The 23741-nt window shown below is 41.9% G+C and overlaps 2 protein-coding genes across 2 annotated transcripts in view; both read right to left on the bottom strand.

Moving 5' to 3' along the window:
• The window catches only part of rnf216 (ring finger protein 216), a gene marked incomplete at its 3' end in the record, with an annotated part of 31936 nt that extends 27447 nt beyond the window's left edge, over positions 1-4489 (bottom strand). The window contains exons 1-6 of the mRNA XM_080856276.1: positions 4436-4489; positions 2619-2786; positions 2195-2340; positions 1247-2017; positions 269-345; positions 46-145 (exon numbers count right to left, since the gene is read on the bottom strand). Of these exons, the coding sequence (XP_080712402.1) occupies positions 46-145; positions 269-345; positions 1247-2017; positions 2195-2340; positions 2619-2685 (1161 nt within the window). The 5' untranslated portion in view covers positions 2686-2786; positions 4436-4489. The remainder of the gene's footprint in view (positions 1-45; positions 146-268; positions 346-1246; positions 2018-2194; positions 2341-2618; positions 2787-4435) is intronic.
• Positions 4490-14011: 9522 nt separating this feature from the next.
• On the bottom strand, positions 14012-15151 carry uts2r5 (urotensin-2 receptor 5; the record flags this gene model as incomplete). The annotated part of the gene is made up of 1 exon (XM_080856520.1): positions 14012-15151. One exon carries the CDS (start codon positions 15149-15151, stop codon positions 14012-14014), a length of 1140 nt encoding a protein of 379 aa, XP_080712646.1.
• Positions 15152-23741: the final 8590 nt, after the last annotated feature.

Here is a 23741-nt window from a genome sequence, read left to right on the forward strand (position 1 = left end):
AAAGGTCACTAAAGAAAAAAGGGATCAAAATCTTGTGTCACAAACCTGTGTTTCTTCAGTGGGTTCCAGAAGGCTACTTGAGTGGGCCAGGACAGCATTTTGTTTCCTAGGGTAAACGGGGTTTTCCAACAACAGATTGCATATGCTACAGAAAGTGGGAAGACACATGACAAGGTGAAAGGTCAGCTGTGTTTTTCCATTCACTGACTGAAAGGGGAGCTTTTTTTAAATGGAAGCTAGTTTAGGGAACTAAAGTCCTTATGCTTACGTATTCGAATCTTTCACTTCGTTCCTTGAAATCAAGTCAGTTAAATAGGCTTCCTCCACATCGGGGAAAAGGTCCACCTGTGTGCACAAACATACAAAGAGGAAGCTGAGGTACAGATGGAAGCCAACAAAAGCCGCGGCAGTCACCAAAATAATGACAATAACTTCCTTGTGAAACAAGACAAACAATGAAACTGACAACCAACTCAATGATGGCACCAGTTGATCCTCCGATTTCAAAAGTTACATGTGCGCGTTCTCCGACAAACAACCAACTCCAATCGAGTTATCTTGGGGTCTAAGTCGGACTTTAGTCGGAAATAAAATTTTTGAATATTTGGAGTTACATGAAATGGAACTTCGATTTAAATCGGATAAAGCCAGAAATACATGTAACCGCAGTGAATGATGGCACCAGGGCTGGGCAGTTAAAGGGGAAATCCTCAATTCTGGCAAAAGGGGCATGATATTTAAGCTCAATAGACCATCAAATAACGGTCCTCTCTTCCACGCAGCTGAGGTAATATGTTGATTGGCTGGAATAGAGTGCAGCTCAGATCGGAACCTCATTAGTAAAACACCTCAAAAAGTGGCAAATTGTTGCATAGTGTTTCTTTAACAAAACTTTCACTGATAAATAATTTGCAACCTCTTACCGAACCAGATTCATTTATCACAATAACTCGGATTCAGACCAGTCAGGTTGTGATAGTTTTTTATGCTTAAATCATCACAAACACATAGAAAGTAGAAACTCCTACCTCAAATTAATAAATAATTTTAAGTGTTGAGGTCCTTTAAGCAGATAATGATATTTGCCACATGTTTATTGTCCCCAAGGCATTTTTTAAGTGGTATTTTAAAACTTATTTTGAAAATGATCATGGAGTCATTGTCACTGAGGTAAATCTGTGTCACCCAGACCTAGTTTTGACTGTGTGACAAGTGCATCACTGCAGCTCGCTCTACTTCAACTCACCACCTCCTTTACTATGGTCTGTACGCTGGCCATATGCGTCTGCAGTCGCTCCACCGGACCTTCCCTGGGTGCCGAGGGCCCGGGCCTCTCATCGTCCATCTGTGCTGGAGGCTCTACGGGCCGAGGAGGGTTGACCTCAATCCGCTCCGGCCTTTGTGCGATGATCACCACTGGGTTCAACGGCACGTGTATATTCCATGGTGCTGCTGCTGCTGCTACGGCAGCTACGGCAGCTACGGCAGCTGGTGTTGCTGTCGCAGGTCTTTCCTGAGGGAGGGCGATGGGTACAACTGCAGTGGCAGCCTCAGTCCTACTGTGCCCGCCACCAAGCACAGTCCCATACGCTCCCTCAAAAGGAGGCCTTAGCACAGGTTGAACTACAGGTCGAACTACAGGTTGAACTACAGGCTGAACTACAGGTTGAACCACAGGTTGAACTACAGGTTGAACTACAATCGGGGTGCCCTGGTGGGCAAACAGAGCAGGTGCGGGTGCAGGAGCTACATACTGCGTCTGAGCGTTTTTAGTAGGCAAGGGAGGTCTAGGGAAGGCTTTAGTGTCTCTAGACGTAGAGGGTACAGCATTGTGGTCCACATTCAAGACATGTATGGCTTTGTTTCCTGACGTGGGATGCGTCGTCTGCGGGGGAGCGTTCGAGGCTTGAGGTGCTTCTACGGGGGTTCGGAACGATGCGAAGGAGGTACCCTGTGAGGGCTCCCCACCCCATCTGGCGGCAGGTCGTATCAGCTGCTTCGCAAGCGGTACGAGAGGCTGTGAAGAGTACAGTACAGTCAGTCAGACCAGCGAGATACAACACCATCAGGCCATTTTGAAGTGTAAAAGCTTCATCAGAACTATTACTGGTACTGGGGAGTTTCTAAGGAGTAATAACAGCCTAACGGCTTCCTTTTGAGTTACATATCCAACAACAAAACAAAAGCTGGTTACCTCTAAGATGCTAACTTCGTCGTCTTCTTCGTCATTGACCAGAACTGGAATCCGAGGTGCTACTGCGCCTCGTTCATCATCCGAGTCATCAGATATGGTAATGGCCAAGTCTGTCGTAGCACGCGATCTTTTTCTTGATCTGCTACCTGTGGAACATTTAGCAGAGCAACAACATGGATATCCACACAACCAGTGAAAGTATGAGCAATACTATGAACGGAAAAACAACAGAGACAACATTTACCTTCTAATTTTTTCATTTCTTCATTGAGCAGATGCTTTCAGCCAAAGCGACTTACAGTACAGATATACATTTTCATCAGTATGTGGTTCTGAGTATCAGATCCATAATCTTGGTCTTCTAAGAACAAGACCAAGGTTCAAACATAAAGTTCTAACTGCTTCACATTGAACAACTACATACCTTGACTCCGATGTGTGTTGAAACTGGCCAGGTGAATGACATCATCGTCACTCATTCCATCAGCCATGGCCACAAATATTGACTCCCTGAGTCCTCCACTGTTTTGACCACACCGGTACAAGCATGCACACACACACTGTGTCCAGGCATCAAATGGACATAATGAACCTGGAAAAACCCATACATCACAATCAATATACAACTCAACTACATTTTTTTTTCAAAAGCTAAGTAACAGTGACTATTAGGGGTGTGCCAAATAATCGTCATGACGATGCATCGCGATTCTAATTTTCACGATCTACTGCATCGATTGTTGACGCCAAGTATCGATTTTAATTAAAAAAAAAAAAAAAAAAAAATGTTTTTTTTTTTTTTTTTTTTTTTTAAATTGCATGAATGGTTGGCGAACATCAAGCATTTCCGGCCGCGCGATACTGCGACAAGTCATTCATAAACAAAACATGCAGTGTATCCAGTAATAATAATATTTGTGTTAAGTAACCTCCAAAAGTCGTTTAAATAAATACAGCTATGTATGAACTGAGTTGCTTTGAGTTATCAATTGAACACACTATCCAGATCATACACAGCCAGTCAGCCACTGGTAATGGCTTCATTTTTTTCTAACAGTGTTCAGTGAAAATTCGCAATGCATCGCAATGCATCGCAATAATTCAAGTATCGCGATGCATCGTGATAGAATCGCATCGTGGCATGTGAATCGTGATACGAATCGAATCGTGACTTCTTTGGCAATACCCACCCCTAGTGACTATGTGCCAATGAAGCCTCAAATGATTAGCGGACACACCTCTAACTGTTTTACACTCTATTACAACTACTACACTAAACTAAACTGGTTCAGATTCAACCGCATAACATCACATGATGGTACACGAGCATAGTGAAGGGGCAAGAGACATTGACAGCCCAAACAAGACCTCGTAGACAGGTCAGGGGGGAATGGCCTACCTACCGTTGAATGACTTGCAGAGACAGAACTTTTAGATCAACAACATTTTGCTCGCAGGCCACAAGACCTTTCAGCAGACGAAAGACTACATGATTCACTACTGCGCACTCTACACTTAAGAAAGTATGTTGATGTTTATTCCTAGCTAGCTGGCATGACCGTCCAACCTATCCACAGGGAAAACCAGCTAGGTATCGTTAGGCTAGACAGCATCAACACTGGGAAACCCCTTCTTAAAGCTAACATCGATAACGTTAGCTAACGCTAACTATAACGATAAGTAACGTTAATTTACAACTGTGTTTTAGAACGTGTAAACACAACTACACCACAACTGCAGAAAACAGTATTGACTCATTTCAAAAGCTGTCATCATCCGTTGACATATATTCAACGAGTTTGTTATCATCATAAACATGGTTACTTTGCAGAGGGTTTCAGTCAATGTGCGTCCTCTTGTTGTTACCTGTCCTAGATCTATGACGTTAAGTAAGGAGCATTCAGTGAGGGAAAGGTGCCCTCTGCTCACCTGTGTCCAACCGTTGAGTCTCTACTGCACCAGCCGGCAGATACCTGTCTCGCTGGATATTAGGAAAAGCTTTACTTACATGCTAGCTAAAGCAGGTAGCTAGCCGGCTAGTAAACCTTTACGTTAGCTAGCTTGCTGATGAGGGAGTGCAAACACGTAACATTAGCTAATCGATAGCTTTATGAGGATTACAAGAGGTCCCATAACTGCTCAAAGGAACTTAAACAAGCAATACTGTTTGCCTTACGCATGCAGGATCGCGTGTGGTAAGCGGCAACACATAGTCAAATAATTACTTATGTGATTTCTTACCTCAGAAACAGAATATCCAGCTGTTAGCTAGCCAGCTAGCTACTCCAACATTTCTTGTTCTACCACTCGCCGGATATCGAAACAAACAGCCAAAACAAGCCGTGCGTCCTACATCATACGCACGGAGGACTTGGGGGATGTAGTTTTTTGTTGCTAGATGCAAGCAACTGTGCTGATGTCTGTTTCCATATATAACTGTAGATGTCACTGTTTCTCTCTCTGAAAATCATGAACATTTATTTCTGTGTCTGAATTCCCACTTCCCCACATTAAGCACCCTGTCAATTACATTAAAGGGCAAAAAATATTCAAGTGGTTCTGCACCATTTATTGTACACTGTTCCTGCCCCAGTAACTTGCACTGTTTTATTCATTTTGGTGCAAACAAGTGGACATTCCTCTAGAGCTGTCTCACAACTATATCCCATTATTCATTTTGCTCCTCATTTTTAACAAATTCATTAGAGTTTATAGCATTTATTAACTATAGATAGCAGCACCCTTTAGTTTTTTCCTAAAATGTTCTCTTCTGCGTTGATTTCTTAAAGATGGGAATGTAAATGTCATACATTAACACATGTAACACATGTGTTAATTCGGCCTCAGTGGCTACGGCCGAACACCACCCATGGGATTATCCCTTACCTACCCCACTCGTACTATATTGCTTAATTACCGTGTTACCATGAAATTGAATCTGTTGGACAACCACTTCGTCTAGCTGGCCAAACACCATCATTCGGACCTGATCTATCATTCTGTGTTGCCAGTCTGACTTGATTTTCACAGTGTATACATCCTGATGACTTAAATGAGATTTGAGTTTATGTCGAAAAGACTGAATCTTTACAGCAATTTGGCATAGTTTTTACTAATTCATTTTTTTCTATAGGGTCACGTTTGTCCCTGCAGGCTTCATGACATAACATGGAATAGCATAGTTTCATATCCCATGATCAGAGAAATCAGAATCAGCATCTAAGTTTTCATCCAGTTCATACAGTATGTGACTGTGTGTGTTAAAGAAACGTGATACCTATCAAGTCATCTTAAAAATCTTACTGGTGTGTCTACAGCATTAAAAGTCACAAGGGAGGAAGCTGAGGAGGCTGCAGTCGTGGTGCCAGACATCAAATAATGTAGTGTGTTAATGTCTCTAACAGGACTATGAGACTTGAATTAAATTCAGCTGGCTTCAGTTTTGCGATGACAAATAATCTTTGTACTTTGTGCGATTAAATTGTTTTGCAGCCTTGTGACAGGCTGACTGGATGCTGTTAAACATACTATCATTTTTCTTAGAGGCCAAACGTGCCATCTTTCTCTCCCTTTTGTAGTTAGTTATATCCAGCACGATTCAATGTAAATGTTAAACAGATTAGGAACTCACCTATTAGGTTTCAACCTCCACTAAGTAGAACTCTTGGCAACAGCAGCGACTGTGAAATGTCATTATATCATCTACAGAACGAATGTCTTGGTTTGGGCAAAGGAAATTGGAGGGTTACTACTTTTGCGGTGTACCAATGTCAAGGATAACACAGCCTCCGTCAATACCTTCTGGTGGAGACAACTGAAATGTTCAGCAATATGGTGAATACCTGGCACCTTCCGCAAATTTCCTCTTTAAATTTTCATATAATTTACGTCAACCGTGACACCTGAAATGGTAGACTTAACCCTAAGTAGGTCAGGATGAATTGAAAACCACATGTATTTGAAGGAAGCCTGGACAAAACATCCAGTATAATGAATGGTGCCTGCTGTGCGTCCAGGGAATATCTGTTTTGTCTTGAGTCCTTGGACACCGCTGAAGGAGAATTTAAAGTCTACCCATCGGTACACACTGTGCAAAAGACACATCGGTTTTAGATTTGAAATACCTTTTTGTCTAAATAAATCTATCCCCTTCATTGTCACTTTTTTAAACACATCTTAAATGTTATCCAGAGAGAAAAAACTGTTTGCTTCAGGTAATTATGTTATTATCTCCCCTGGAAATCATGAGATGAGAATTTTGTCTAGCTAATTGCTGTCATTATGTCTGGAAATACATCAGTTAACACAAAGGTACATGTCTCTTTAAACAGCCCAAGCCGATAAGCCAGAAAAAGACCTGTAAAATGTAAGAAAAGGGAAGGATAGGAGTCAGAAAAGGTTATCTTTTCCTATTTCATGATTATTGGTATCTTTTGAAAGTCATGCTTTTAAGCCACAAATTAAATTCCGTGTGTTTTTTTTTTGGACCTCGCTAATGCGTTCAGTGCCATGGTTAATGCCACACAGTCTGTTGTGAAGGCCTTCAGGTTACTCTCAGGTGAATGCGATCAGTGCCATGGTTATAGTGCCACACAGTCTGTTGTGAAAGGCCTTCAGCTATTCTCAGGTCCCTGAGAAGCTTTCAGCGTTTCAGCTTTTAGGCAAAGCATATTTTGAGTACATCCAGTCGTGCGTCAACCCATATCCTGGCAGCATTTGGAGATTGGTAACGTGGCTGGATGCACCATTTTATCATTGGCTTTCACCGTGGCAATGGAGGCAATTATACAGGCACCTAAAATGGGTTGTTGGTGGTGAGAGGCTGCAGCACGGCACCCAGTTACCTCCCCATTCGAGCGTATATGGTGATACTTATAACCATTCAACTGCTCCATGTAGCCTACCTATCAGTTGTTAGCCAAGTTGAGTGACAGTCAGAAATGGGCAAGGATGAAAGTGAAACATAGCAAACATAGAAGTGTATCTATCAGTGGGGGGAAACTGGTGAAGCTTTCATATTTTTTTTACGTTGTTCTGCTTGTTTAGTTTTATTTGCTCTTTTTGTGTTTTTTGTTTTGTTTGTTCTGCCAAATGTAAAGCTTCTTAGATTTAAGGTACTCAGAAAAGCGTCATACAAGTTAAAGGTGTTATTATTATTATTATTATTATTATTATTATATCGATGGTGAGGTGATTCCTTCTATTGTAGAGAAACTAGTGAAGAGCTTAGGCAGGTGGTACAATTCCATATTGAGTGACGGAGGACAGGTTGAAGTGCTAAGAGGATTCATTTTTAAGGCTATCAATATCATTGATAAGACCTTGTCTGGTAAAATTAAATTATGGGTCTTGCAGCTTTTGGCTGCCTTTGCCTGTGTATGACGTTGCCTTTTCAGAGGTGAAGACATTTGAGAGAGACAATAAGGCAGTAAGGCTTAGGGTGCACACTGTCTAAGTACTGCAGCATTGTGTTGAAAAGGAAATTTGGAGTTACCAACGACCAGCTTGGTGGAGGAGTTCAAAAATGCTAAGACAAGCCTGGAGATGACTTTGCCACAGTCCAGCAGTGAAGAACGCTACTCCAGTGGTGAAAACAGGGAAGTGGAATCCAAGAGAAGCAGTTCCACATGCAAAAGCCACATTACAGAATAGGGGTATCATTTGGCAAGTACCGAGTGGAAGAGCAGGGTTTGGGTTAGGTTTCAGTGGGGTAAGACTACAGTGCCAGAGAGGAGGCAGATGGTAACTAGCTTTGTTCACAAGCAAGAAGAGGAAACTAGACAAGCAGCAACGGCTTCTCAGGCAAGACAAGGACAATGGATGTGATGTGCTGGCATAATGTTACGAAGAGGAAGATCGTTTCTTCTTCCTATTCTCAATTAAAGGCACCCAGTGCAACTTTCGAGGCTTAAAAATAAACATTCAATTTCTAGTCTTTTTTACACGTAGTAAGTTTCAATAACTCCATACCATTACATACCGACATTCAAGCAGCAAAGATGAGACGTCGTTGTGTGGTGAGAACTGATAGAAAATCGATAACAACAACAATCGCCGCCATTTTCTTTATTTTTTTTTACCTGCAATAAATAAAGCAGGCTTCCAGTCAATGGAAAAATGGCTTCTCCCCACCAGCGATTGTTGTTGTTTACGATTTTCTATCAGTTCTCACCACACAACGACGTCTCATCTTTGCTCCTTGAATGTCGATATGTAATGGTATGGAGTTATTGAAACTTACTACGTGTAAAAAAGACTAGAAATTGAATGTTTATTTTTCATTGAATGTTTACATAAAGTTGCACTGGGTGCCTTTAAATTCGTTGTTGGAGCCAGTTATGAGGTCCTCCCAACTCTGCCGAGCCTTAGTGGGTGGGTGAAGACAGACGCTGCAAGTTGTGTACGGGTATTGGCTCATGAAAACGGATTCTGTCTGGTTGTAAAACTAGATTGACTCAGGGTCACTGCATGTGGAGACGTAATCTGTTTTTTTTTTTAATAATTTAAGATCAAACACGGACCGTAGGCAGAACATAGGCAGAACAGTGGACAACAGGTACGTACTAACAGTACCGGCCAGAGGGGCAAAGTGTGGGATTATTGACAGGAAGAAAGCTGAAGTATGCAGAGCTGGTGGCGGAAGCCAGGAAATGAGGCTGGCAAGCACAGACATGGGAGGGTTTGTACCTAAATCAATCACATCTCTTCAGTTAGTTTTCGAGGAAGGTCACTCATAAGAGCTTTAAAGGAAAAAAGCAGCCTGAGGCCGAAAAAGCAAGCCAGTGGCTATGGCTGATTAGTGAGGGACATGAATTAACCTTCTATTACATGGGTCTCAAACTCATGCCCGCGGGCAAATTCCGGCCCCCGAAGCGGTTTTATCCGGCCCGCAAAGTTCCATTGATTAAAAAAAAATGAAATAGAAGAGTTCGATTGATTTAAATGGGCCACCCCAACGTTTACCGTAAAAATCTGGCCCCCCAATTACCAGATTGGATGCTCATAGGCCCCCGTGTAAATTGAGTTTGAGACCCCTGCTCTATTACATGAAGAAGACAGTTGTGGCAAGATGTTCTGGCAGTTGGCAATGCTTGGCATATTTTGACACTTTGCAAGATCTTCTGGATTTTGGCACCTCTAGAGTCTGCATCAATGGGCCATGAGTGTAGCTGAAGAGGCCATACCTAGAGTCTGCATCAATGGGCCGTGAGTGTAGCTGAAGAGGCCATACCTAGAAATACCTTAATATATGGGGCGTAAGTATGGCTGAAGGTGCCTAAAGCCACCTGCAAATAGGCTTAAGTAGAGTAGAAGAAGCCAGGTGTACTGGCATTCGGTTGTTGTGGAGAAATCTCTCATTAAGGTTTGAGTGTATCCTGAGGTGTTTTTGTTCTCGTCTCTGGTATCGACCATGTGTCCTAGGCCATCATGAGTATGGAGGAGGGTGGGTCTGGGATGCCAGACAACACTGTTGAGGCCTCTGGGGGTGTTGTGGGCCTAATTCAATGAGTCACTGCCCACTTGACAACCCCAGTTAAATGCTCATGAGTATGTCTTTGATGTTGTCGTTAGGTATTGTTAAGTATCAGTATGACAGTTGCAGCGTACCCTGCTGTATTATAATACTATGAGTACTTGCATGTGACAGTGAGAGGCTCAGCCAATGTGGGAAGTCCCCAACCAATAGCACCATAGGAATTTAACATATTTTCCTATAACTGAAAAGATTAAAATTAAGGTTGGATTCATTCTGGCTTGGATATCACAAAACAGAACTCACTGAAAGCAGATACTGTGCTGTTAACTGAGATACTTAAGTATGAAGACGTCAGCCTCATTTCTTGGAAGCCTTTTTTTCCCCAGGGGGGTGAGGGACATTCAATTCGAGAAGAGTGAAGTCAGCCACAATAGAAGCCAAGTAGCAAGACGCAGCACACTTGAGTGGATCTTTATTTGATTCTCTCCAGTGGCAGACATGGCAAGACATTCAGACGTCCTCCGCAAGGGGCTGTTGTCCGCATACCCACACACCAGTACAAACATCTCCATTACACCAGTATTTCCACTCAAAAACAAAAAAAAGATTGTCTATCTCCCGTTTTCCTCTCTTTATCAATGTGTAAAACTAGTCGATATATCAGTAACTGAGAAAGGCTCACTCTTGGAAGAGTTTAAGATTTCACTCGATTAAAAGCATTATTTTACCATTTAAGGCAGCTGTTTAAATACTGTTACAGAGTGACATTTCCCGATTCCTGAAAAGAAGTTTCCCTAAACATTTTGATTGGAAGCCCGTGGAGTTGGCCGGTCCCTTTGCCAGTCTTGAATGCCTTTTTTTTTCTTTGTCTGAGACTTATTAAGGAGATTGAAAGATTGCTGGATATTACTGTGTCACAGTGGAAACCTCAGTTAAAGTACCACAGACCTCTTCTTCTCAGAAAGTAGGTCAACAATTCACCATCTGGTTCATTTGATGACAGTTTAGGGAAACCAGTGTACTGAAATTTCATGTGGTGTTGTGGATTAGGTTGGTTCCTCAACTCAATAAAAATGTATATTGTCCTTCTCACTCCTACTGTGATTACACTTCATCAATGACTTGTGCACTCAAATTTCTTCACACCATCTGCTATCTCATTCCACGTGATGAAAATGAGATTACGCTCGTCTAAACGAACGAACGCACGCACTGCATGCAACAGCTTTCATAGTTCTCCTGGCCGTTTCCTGAGTATATTGCCCTTGTCTCGCCACCAGTGTGTGTGTGTCTGAAATACACAAAAAGCGTTTAAAGTCACTTATTCGCTGAGTGGACACAAGGCAGCTACCGTCTGGCCTACCGACCCGAGGGACAGAGAGTCAGGTAATGTAACGGCCATGTGCTCTCTGCTGGCAGCCAGGGAACTCATATGGTCATCTTTACTGGACACAATGGGAACCGATGGGGAGAGAGAGAGGATGGGAATGATTGAGAGGGAGTGAGACTAAGGAGAAACAGAGAAAGAGAGGGAGGGAGAGAGAGAGAAGGAGAGATAGAGAAGGAGAGAGAGAGAGAAGGAGAGAGAGAGAGGAGAGAGAGAAAGAGGGATAGAGAGAGAGAAAGAGGGATAGAGAAGGAGGGAGAGGGAGAGAGAGAGGATGTGAATGATTGAGAGGGAGTGAGACTAAGGAGAAACAGAGAGAGAGAGGGAGGGAGAGAGAGAGAAGGAGAGATAGAGAAGGAGAGAGAGAGAGAAGGAGAGAGAGAGAGGGATAGAGAGAGAGAGAGAGAGGGAGAGAGAGGATGTGAATGATTGAGAGGGAGTGAGACTAAGGAGAAACAGAGAGAGAGAGAGGGAGAGAGAGAGAAGGAGAGATAGAGAAGGAGAGAGAGAGAGAGAAAGAGGGATAGAGAGAGAGAAAGAGGGATAGAGAAGGAGAGAGAGGGAGAGAGAGAGGATGTGAATGATTGAGAGGGAGTGAGACTAAGGAGAAACAGAGAGAGAGAGGGAGGGAGAGAGAGAGAAGGAGAGATAGAGAAGGAGAGAGAGAGAAGGAGAGAGAGAAAGAGGGATAGAGAGAGAGAAGGAGAGAGAGAGAGGATGTGAATGATTGAGAGGGAGTGAGACTAAGGAGAAACAGAGAAAGAGAGGGAGGGAGAGAGAGAGAAGGAGAGATAGAGAAGGAGAGAGAGAGAGAGATAGAGAAGGAGAGAGAGAGGATGTGAATGATTGAGAGGGAGTGAGAGTGAGAAGAAACAGAGAGAGGGAGGGAGAGAAAGAGAGAGTTGTGGGCCATCTGCCATAGAATGTCCTGCCAAAACGAACACGCAATTTGACCTGCGATGATTGCCACATCTGACACATTGTCTGCATATGGAGGTCTGGCTCACTGCACAACCTGATCGTGTTTAAATTGGTGCTTCACTTTATTGTGGCTTCCTGAATTTGGCTGCGGGCCTACCGTTGGGAAACGCTATACTGATTAAGTAAACATTTCATAGAATGCAAGATTTAATTGAGCAAGAGTGCATGCTGAAGAGACTGTCCCTCTCTCTCTCTCTTTCTCTCCTTCTCTCTCTCTCTTCTCTCTCTCTCCCCCTCTCAAGAAAGCAGAGGGCTGCAATTACCTCAGAAAGAGCCTTCATGGCTCACTGCGTGGCTGTTCACCTCCAGCGGTGTCAGGGTCCAGAGGTGCCGCAAAGATTTTTTTATCTTCAATAAAATATTTCACCCACCGTGAAACGACACATTTGGAGAAACTTTGTCTTAACCTTGTCACAGATTATTTACGCCATGCATTTTTGGGGTCATACAAACGATTTATTCGACACATTTTTACTAAGCTCGCAGCAACATTAAACTGCCGCGTGTTTAACACTCTTCAGACTCAAATTAAACGCGGGCCACTAATTTTTCCTCTTTGCTCGTCAACTCCGTCGACTTGTAACGCGGTTACACCATCTGAGTAAACAACTGCCACTGAAACAGCCACTCGCACCAACTAAGAGCAGTCTTCTGAGAATTTCGGGCTGTGCCTGAGGAGAAACAGGCAGCCTCACATTCTAAACCAGGTTACCTAATCCCTCCTTGCTGTCGGAGAGATAAGGTCCCACTATTGACATTACCAATCAAGGTCAAAACACGGAAAAATAATGTCATAAGCCACAGCGATTTCCTATCTGGCACGTCAGGCACAGAGTTAAGTCGATGTGTTGTCGGGAGCCCCGGTGTAATGACGTTGTGAAAACACTATTGTTTTTCAATCACCTCTCATGACTTAATGACGAGCAAACACCCTGTGGCAATGTGCTGCAATAGTGTAAACATTTATTAAGTGATTTGTACATTCTGTTATTTTGGTTCTGCTGAGAGTACAATCAAAACAACTGAGTTACACACATGCATGCAAATAACAAAGTAGAGAATTCTTACAGGTCTTTTGAAAATACTGTACAGTAACAAGCATGGTAAGAAACCACTTTGGTGTTTTGTCAACAATACACAAAACCTTTTACAGACGTAATCACATACCATGTTGTGACTCATCCAAATACTTTTCGTCCCCTGCTCGTGTTTCTACTTTCTTTACTAGTCTGACACTTAACACTTAAATGTTTGGCTGATGTAGTCCTACAATATCTCAGTGAATTAAAGAGACATGGATCTCAAACCACTCCAAGAATACAGCAGATAATTATCACACAACGCCACCATCATGATATTACAAATATCGATAGCAACAACAAAATTAGGGAGAGATCAATAATCTTAAGATCTTTCGTTGAATACAGAATCAGATAAACAATACACATTTACTGCAAGATGAGGTTGTCTGTGTCTTGGTCTCCAAAACAGTTTTTGTTCATGCCATAAATAGACAATATTTAATCTTAATTTTATTTCTACTGACAAAAATACACATTTTTTCAGAGCAGACCACTTAGTACAAGACCACAAGAGATAAATAAATACCATGTGAAATACATCCCTTTCTCCTTCTTTTGCCAGAAAAACATACCATCGCAGCGTGTCGAGACAGGGGGTGAAAGACATTCCAAATAAAAACCAAACTCTTTAAGAATTTAATCTTATTCTCCAAAGCATCTCATACTTTTTCTTGACATTTTTATATATATATATTCTCTATACTCAACCAGTATGAGCCAATGCACTTCATCCGCAGACCTTCGGTCTGTGTGTTCAAATTGAAATACCTCTGATAAGATTTTTTTTTTTCATCCAGCAGCAATTTCACAATTGTATATATTAAGAAACCACAACTTATAAGCCAATATAGCAATAGGGAATAGGCTACCCTGGCTGTAAGCCAATTATATCAGAGTTTGCTGTTTGCATCTGGATCGCCATTTTGAGGAGTGAGGGTCATAGTATTGGTAAACTGATGACTGGCTGAGGACACGGACCTCTGCGATGAATGCCTGAACTTCCTTCTGAATCCCATTCCTCGCTTTTGCCGATCCCTCACATACTCCTGATAATTCTTGGTCAATAGTGTGTACAGAAACGGGTTGATGCAACTATTACTGTAGGCCAAACAGGTCACAACGAAGTTTACATATACCATTGTCCTATGAGAGAGATCTCCATCTCCAAAGTAGTATATACTGAGTAACTGCCACAACCAAAAGGGTAAGAAGCATGCCCAGTAGGTTAGAACTATACTGAAGATCATGTAAAGTACCTTCTGCTTGGGGCAACTGGCTACACCCTCAGAGGCCAGAACAGTAGTCTGTGACACCCAGTATGTTCTTGCTAATTTCAGGTACAAACAGCCAATGATGAGTCCAGGAGCCAGGATGCAGGTGTTAAACAAAACAGTCAGGTAAACTTTGTAGGCATCAATCTGCCAGGTTGGGTGGCACATTCGTTTCAGAACCCCCTTTTTGTTGACGGTACTTTTCAGGTCTATCATAATCATAGTAGGCAGCGCTAACAGGAACGACACTACCCATACCACACAGGTAACCATCCGCCGGTAACTTCGGGATCTCCCGAACGTGTCCAACGGGTTGACGACCGCCAGGTACCTCTCCGTACTCATGATTGTCAGAATAAAGATGCTGGCGTGCATGGTGAGGAAGTCCAGACTGAAAATAATCCGGCATCCAATGTCCCCAAAGTACCAGTCCTTTGCAAAATATGTACAAACTACGAAGGGAATGGTAAAGAGGTATAGAAGATCCGCTAGAGCCAGGTTGACAATGTAGACATACATAGATCCTGTCACTCGGACAGATATATTCATAACGACCAGGGTATACACATTCCCAACAACGCCGAGCAAACACATGCCAGTTAGAACCGTCCCTATTAAAGATGTTATGAAAACATCGTTAAAAGATTCAGATTGTTCCGCGTAAGGGACGGGTGGAGATGCATTGACAAATACATTGAAGGATGAGTTTTCCAGAGTCCATGCATTTGTTGAATGCCGTTCCACTGTGCCCATGTCCATTTTGTAAAGACGACCAAAATGTTTTGGGAAACAATAAGCCTTTTTCCTCAACGCAAATCAAGTGCCAAAATAGTCCAAAATAACCTTGAATATAAAGTGCGAATGAGAACATTACGGACTATTGCAGACATTGGAGGTTTTAATGACCAAACATGAATCTAAAAAAGCACGACAATGCAAAAGAAGTTTTGAAAAATATCCTTGTGATAAAGCTGCGTATCTTCTCCAAAAGGTTAGTGGCACACACGGAATTCCCAAAGTCTTCCTTCACTTTTTCAAACAGATCAACGGCGCAAGAAATAATCGAGCTTTGCTGACCGGACCGTTTCAAGGTGGAATTTTGCAAAATGATCTCTGCCTCATATGCCTGGAGCGAAAGTTGACTCTGATATCCTTGCGGTTAACTTCGTGACAACACTGTGGACAGCAGTGCACACCAAAAATCCTTTCGCTTGTGCTTGCTGCACTTAGGTAGCGAAGGTTAAAGCACTCCTCTCAGTTGATCGCACCGAACAGCTGCAGAAAGACAACGGAGAAGTCCTGCTCACATTGACAGAACACCTGTGAATGTGCGCGCGCGTGTGTGTGTGTGTGTGTGTGCGCAAGCGCGCGCGTGTGAGTGTTAAAATCTAGGCTATTATGTAGAAATAATGTTAAACGCAATGAACATCATATAAGCTAAACTGTTGTATTTCAAAACAATCCTGAAGATAAGGAATAAAAAGGAGTTGTAAGAAACAAAAAAATAAACCATGCCTTACGAATGCGTGAAAAGACATTTCAGTGAATAGGATTAAGTATGATGATCACGTTAACAATTCAAGGCCATTTATTTGATCGAAAGGAACGTCATTACCGCCATTTAGAGGTCTGTACTTTGCGTCACCCATCAATAACGATGCAGGTGTCATGCTAAAGTGCTCTCACCCCATGGGTCCTCGTGGCACTCTTGATTGGTGAACATTCTAATCCTTGCATTGACACGTTTATTATGCCTCGTCACACATGTTCAGTCCCCTTTCGTCTTGAAGGATTGACTGCGCGTGTTTTTCTGATAGTGCCCACACAAAACGCCAATATAAAATCCATTACATTACATTACATCGAATGATTGGAAAGCAAGAAACTGATTTGATGGAAACAGCAGGAGTATGGTTTTAAGTAGCACTCCATAAACTAATTCCACTTCAAGAGGGAGGACAAGGTACAGACCACCAGAGCTGTCAGTGTTAATGAAATGGACAAGACTTTGTTTGAGTTATTCTCACAAAAAGAAGCATTTGGTGGTGGATTGGAATGATCACCCAGGCCTAATGAGAAAGGCTTATGTGTTTATTGTCTGGCTACGAAAGCAAATCCCTCTCTCCACCCAGGTGCGAAGGTTGTCAGCTTCCAGGGTGGCCCAATGTCAGTCACATGACCTAAATGCGAATCAAACAGAGCAGCCACTGGAAAATCAATGACAGGCAACATGGGAAAGCAATTTTACCTCGCCCATCCTAGCTTTTTTTGTACACAAAGTCCACACGAAATGGACACTTTGCCAAGTGGAAGGAAAGAAGGATACAAACACACATCTTTGTCTATGCTTTTGAAGGTTTGCTCCACAACAGGTGTTCAGTGTTTTCAAAGGCAAACGGATTGTAGGCTATAGAATATATGAAGATGAATAAGTGAATAAGAATGTAGTCTCCAAGAGTCTCCAAATGTCCTTAGACAACTATCTGCAACGGAGACAATAACATTGTCAATTCATATTAACTTCTTAAACATGTATCTATTGTAACACTCATTTCAGCATTAATGATATTCTTACCTCAATTTATAATTTTGTGTGACTGTAGGCCTATGTCATGTTACATTGTCTGAGTACCCAAACTGTCACCATGAAAATCTATAGGCCTACACAGAGAACATGGGAGTGATTCCAGTGATTCATGCCAAAAACAAATCGAATGATTTCACCAAGGTATGTCAGGCAGGTTGTTCAGCAGGTTGTTATCTATCTAGGGCTTTTAATAGACACCTGTCCATTAACGCTCATCAGGGCTCTGCCAGTGCTAAGTGCTTCCTCACTTGCCAAATTTGATCTCATTCTGAGAATCCCAGCAGCATACAAACCATTCTAGCAGATGTGTCTCCATGGAGACCAAATAACGCACACCTGAAGTGCAGAACGCGCACCAAAAGAGCTGCCTTCCCAGTTTCAGTGGTGACGTTTTACTGAAAATAGCCGCCGCATAAGGTCACGCCCGCTGAGAAGTCATCGAGGCTCTTTAACTGAGGTATGACATTATTTAATGACTATTTATGACTGAAATGCAGGGGAGGGAAAATGACAGAGAAGTCAATCAATTGAAAAGCTGCAGTTCCACTTATCTGAGCGACACTGAGAACACAGCGAGACATGTCGATTGAGTTGACTCACTCAAGCGAGTTATCTGAAATGAGAGTGACACTCTCTAGCTAGCACACAGTAAGGGACGAAGGATAATCCAGATATATCATTTGAGGAGGTTTTCAAAGGCATCCTGCACTCAGTGCAAGTCCAAAGAGCTGTAGGGGTGAGTTTGTCTGTAATGGTATTATACAGAGACACAAGGCCATAAGGGTTATTGTATTTTCCAATTTTGACTGTATTAGCATGGAGTCTGAACTCGAGGCAATACAATGGCTAGAAGTCACAACCAATGGCAGAATATATTTCCAGGCATCAAATATCTCCAAGGGTACGGTTAAGGTATCTGGACCTAACCCTTGTTTAAAAATGATACCTGCTCTCAAGTTCTGGCTGATTTGTTTACACACTGCCGTCTTGTAGGAGTAACAGGAGTCATATTCTGTCTCTGTCTTCATCGATTTATCCACTGTTGCCGTGACGTCCAAGGCTGTGATTCACATTCACCTTTGATGTCCTTCTTCACATTGGCATGGTGACAAAAGATATATATTTATTTATATACAGCCCCAGGATAACTCTTGAAACGGTTCCCCATTAACCTACATTAACAGACATTCAACGCACATTCAACAGAGAATAACTTCACAAATTGGAATCAATTTGAGAGATTAATTACTTCCAGCATGACCATTTTATTAGGGATGGGAAGATTCACCGGTTCGCATCGATGCACCGGCATAAAAGCTCACGATGCGACGGCCCGGATCAAAAAAGTGTCCACCGGATACAATGTGGAATGAATCGCGATGCATCGTTTCTAACATTTTTGCATCGGTATAATCCGAATATAAGACATAATTTTATATTTAGATAGATTCTTCCTCTCTAACTGTTTCTTAAGCGCGCTCTCACCTCCACTGCTGTCAATGGCCGATTCTCGTGAAGTCTATAATTTTCTAAAATCTCTCTGCCTGCAATACCGCTCTCTGCCTCTACGCAACTTAACGCGGGTAAAGTGCAACTTCGGCGCTCTCACAGGCAAAGACGGTGGGATAAATTACTGTTAACGGTGTTTTTTGACTGGAAGTCTCCAGAAATCTGTTACCTTATTGAACGAAATTAAAAAGAGTGAACGTGCTGTTCAGAGTCACCAGAATGAACACAATCACAGTATCGTTCATCAGGCAGTAATACAGTAGCCTACGTTCAGTTCACGTTCACCAACATTATGAACGAGTTCAGACACAACTCTGGCGATTGATCCACGTTTAAAAAAACCTGACCTTCTTGGAAGACCACGGCACCAAGACAAGATATTCATTAAGATAATAGCAGAGGCGGTGATGATAGAGGAAGAGGTAGGAATATACTCCACCGTAGCTAAACTCTCTATTTGTTACTTGAATTTACCTGTATCTTCCTTAAATTGGAAAAGGAAATCTAGCAGCTAGTCTCCATTATACTGATTTTTGTCAGGGCCAGGCAGATGAAACAGAATTTGACAGGAGCCCACACAAAAAGGAAGAGAGAGGTTTGTTCTGATAGGAACTGTGCCAAAAGTTAAAAAACAATGCTTTCAGCCTTGGCAAAGAGCAACCTGTCCATCCCAGCAACAAGTGTTCCCTCTGAAAGAGTGTTCAGCACAACTGGTGACATAGTTACAGCACAGCACAGTTTGCTTTGTTTCATCCTGATCATGTGGATCAACTCATATTCCTAAAGAAAAACCTTAAAATAGGACAAATTAGTTAAATTTAGTGTGTGAGGCAGTTGATCCACTGGTTTAGGATGGAGAAAACTGTTGTGACTGGCAGGTATAGTTTAAAAAAAAATTACATTCAGAGACCACTAACACACACACATACACACATAGGTACATTGTTATACTTTGTCAGAGACCTTGTTAATGATTTGTTGTATGACAAATAAATGAATCGTTATGTACCATATTAAATTGCATAGAATTATATTATTTTGCATCGCATCTCGTTGAATCGCATCGTGTCGAATCGCACTGCATCGCAATAGGGGTGAATCGTATCGTATCGCATTAGTAGCTGCTTTTATGTATCTTAAATGTATCGGATCGTTGGCAGTGCATCGAGATGTGTATCGCATCGTCCTCAGTGATGAGATGCACATCCCTACATTTTATGTATTCAAGTCAGGTGCAACAATGTCACAGACACACAGAGAAAGCAGAGTTTTCTGCATATGCTTCAAGGTGACCGTTATTGACCATTGTGTCTGAGCACAGTTTCAGTGTTCACGGTACATTTATGCAATACAAAACCATAATGTAAACTTTAAGACTTTCCATGCATCGTAATTCCACATGCACACATTTCCCATATAACCTATAAACATTATTTTCCCAGACCAATTTATATATATTTTCCAACAGCTCAGCTTGGACGGGAGTTTATTAAGATGGCAATATACTAATGCGGAAATGAAATCCCTGAGTTAATGTTTTAGGAATGCACTCCAGTATACAAGGCTGCTGGAAGGGACGTCACAAGACTACCAAACATACAGCAAAGATGCACCGCGTTTCTGTTTGCAAAACTGCTTGTCTTATTCCAGACTTTGCACACACAAATGTACCATTTACAAGGTTTCAAGTTTTATGTCCGGTATTTCATAAATGCTTTTCTTTGGTGCACAGAATAGTGAAACCATTATTATTCAGGTTGATTTCTTTTGTTCTTTCTGTTGAAAATGACTAGTATTGTGTGAGATCGGTATGTTATTATTGCACACAGGTGTTTCTCTGGAATGATCCACCCAGAATATTTGTCAGTTGAATGGTTCTCTGCCTTCAGAGGAGCTGTCATTGAATCTAAGCTTTTGGACTGACAGAGGCTGTGGGTTTGGCTTCAAAACCAGGACATATTTACTGCAGCCCGCCAATTTGGACTAGGAATTTGTGTTTACCTAGAAGCACTGCAAAAGAAAACCTTTGAAGTCCCTGCACCCTCCATATGATGCCCATTATATCGGTGACACTGTCTAGTCCGTACAGTAGTTCTATAAAGCACTCACCTAAATCCCCATAAATATGACAACTCCATAAGCCCCTCTCCAAGGCAACCCAGGAACCACGTGTCCATTCCAGAATGCATGCGGCATTCTCCCCTACAATGTGGGAGGACTAACAACCAAGGAAACCTGATGACAAAAAAGAACATTTCAAAGTTTTCTTTCTTTGAAGATAGTTGAGTGGGATATCGTGGACATAAAAGGAGAGTGTGTAGTAATAAGGAACTGAGGGTGGGTACTTTGTGGCCTTTGGGGTCTGTGTCTCATTAAAATGTCACCAACTAAAGGAGGACCTGGGCTTTAGTTTAATCCACGGTGCATTTCTGCCGACAGGAGCCGAGCTGGAAAGGCGTACGGGTTGATGCATGGGTATGCAGGGCCAGTGGTCGGAAGGAGTGCTGTGGTTTTTAAACGAGCCCTCCTCTGGTGACTGTGCTACTTGTGTGTGTTATATCACAAAATTAGATCGGTCTTATCTTATCTTTCGGGAGACACACAGAGAATTGTTTGTGCTTTTTTATATGTATCTCCTCCAGACTTGACTACTGTAACATCTTGTTTTGTTACCTAGCAATTGCCCAAGCTTAAATTGTGCAGAACTCCATCGCCTGTTTTCTGATGAGAACCAAATGTATTGCACTTTAAGCCTCAATAGGGTCTTCTTTGCGGCAGCTACGACGGAGTCTTATGACCAAATGTATTGCACTTTAAGCCTCAATAGGGTCTTCTTTGCGGCAGCTACGACGGAGTCTTATGACCAAATGTATTGCACTTTAAGCCTCAATAGGGTTCTCTTTGCGGCAGCTACGAGTGAGTCTTATAACCAAATGTATTGCACTTTAAGCCTCAATAGGGTCTTCTTTGCGGCAGCTACGAGTGAGTCTAATAACATTCATGGCCTGATTACATTAGTGAGCTCCTAAACCCCCTACTCTCCCTCCATGGCCCCTCAGGTGGAGGCTCTTGATGGGACTCAGGAAGACCATTTCTAGTCAGGGCCTTTAAACTGTTAAACGGTCTCTCTTGCCCTTATAGATTTGTTTGTTTAGCCAAGGCTTTTTAAATATGAACGGTCAAACTACTTATGTACAATACTTAGGAGACTAAAATACTCTAATACTTTAGGGTCCTTCTAAGGTTTTGTTGATTTATCATCTCATTCTCATGTTTTATTTTCATGAGCAATAAAGATGTATGTCTGTTCAATCTGTTGTTTCATTCATTTGTATACTCCATTTTATGGCGGCCTTTCATTTATTTTGGAATGCCATCCTATTACCTCTTAACCATCCAAACCTGGGGTTACATTATCTGACATTTCTTTTCATAAATTGTTGTTTGCATACTACTTAAACAAGCCCAACAAAATAGATCAATGACTTTCAAATATTCTAATTATACGGAGAGAATGCATCAGTAATACATGGCCAGCTGTCTACTTAATTCAGAAAGTGAAAAAATTATCTTTGAGAAATGTCAAGATAGATCTAGCTGAAGAAAATGGCTTACAGTGTTATTACTATTTAAGTCCTGGTATTACATCTTCTTAAAAACAAAAAGGATTTTGTAGGTTACTGTACAAATAACAAGACATTTCATAGCTCTGCACATGAAGTTTTTCATAAAAAGTTGCATGGTTGTCCTTTAGCTTGACAATTAAACGGTGAACTTTTTCTTCTAGAACACAACTGCTGGAAAGCTAACAAAGCCAACAAAGGTCAGATAACAATAGAGCGGAACAAATTAATAATTCAAATAGCTATTTTCAAACTTCCCAGTTGTTCAGGTGCACCAAGAACAGGGGCGGCCCTAGCACATTTGGCGCTCTAGGCGAGCTTCACTCCTTGGTTCATTTTACCCTAATGTTAGATTTATTTTTTATGTCAAAATATTGGAGATATAGAAGGAGCGCCCACTTATGCGTCCGGGAAAAAAAAAAATATATAATTGTGTTTTTTTTTTTTTTTTCTGGGCGCATTATTTGGCGCTCCCTCTCTAGATGGCGCTCTAGGCGGCCGCCTAACCCGCCTGTAGGAAAGGCCGCCCCTGACCACACACACACACACACACACACACATACACTCATACACACACACACACACACACACACACACACACACACACACACACACACACACACCCCTGACCAAGAATGTATGAAAGGTGACACAGAACTCAATCTCCATGCGTGGGTAGTCACAAAAAATGATTCGGGTTTTTGTGAGTCACGGTATGCTTTTCCATTCAGGAATATCTATTTATAGTATAAATTTGAGAAGAAGAATTACTTTCCAATATCACTATACACCTACATGACAATTTATAAAGCCTCGACTATCCAAGGAGATAAAGAACAGAATAAAAGCAAGTGGATCTGTATTTTCAAGTAAGCCCATCGCTGAGCACAATGATCTTTATGAGTTATTGCTGAAGTAAGTCTGCAGAGTGAAGTTATCTGTTGAACTGTAGCCAGACTTATTACTTTCATGTTAATGAGGAATACTGTTCTCATATTTATACTGGAAACTTTGAAACTCTGAAGCAAATTCTGAAGTTCGCTGAGACCTTGAGCTGAAACAATTTAATTATAGCACCTTGAATGACTCAATTAGTTGCCCATACAATCCAGCTCTATATCGATGTGTTACATCGCCAACTTAAAGAATCATAATTAGGAAACATGAGGCCGAGTCCCTCAACCTTAAACTGAGGTTAGTGTTTCTACTCCTCCTCACTCTCTCTCTCTCTCTCTCTCTCTCTCTCTCTCTCTCTCTCTCTCTCTCTCTCTCTCTCTCTCTCTCTCTCTCTCTCTCTCTCCCTATCTCTGTCTGTGTGTGCACTTGATTGCATTCTCTTTATACAGTCACTGTAATGTCACTGACTAGTCTTCAGATTCAGTTTTAATGGCCTCAGCCTCAGTCTTTCATGCTGGTTAAATAATTTAAAACAACCATTTTGAAGATTGAAGGCCGACGGTGCTGAAGTAGTGGCAAGCCCTAGAGTATTTGTTCTTCACACGCCTCATCAGTAATTTATCACCTCTGAGCTGTCAATGTCAAAAAACAATCAAGGGTTTCCTACACACTGGATGCTTTTTCAGCTTAAAACATTGTCCTGCAAAGACTACGGGACCTGCATCTTGCAAAG

The sequence above is a fragment of the Sprattus sprattus genome (genome assembly GCF_963457725.1).
Source record: "Sprattus sprattus genome assembly, chromosome: 18".
NCBI lineage: Eukaryota > Metazoa > Chordata > Actinopteri > Clupeiformes > Clupeidae > Sprattus > Sprattus sprattus.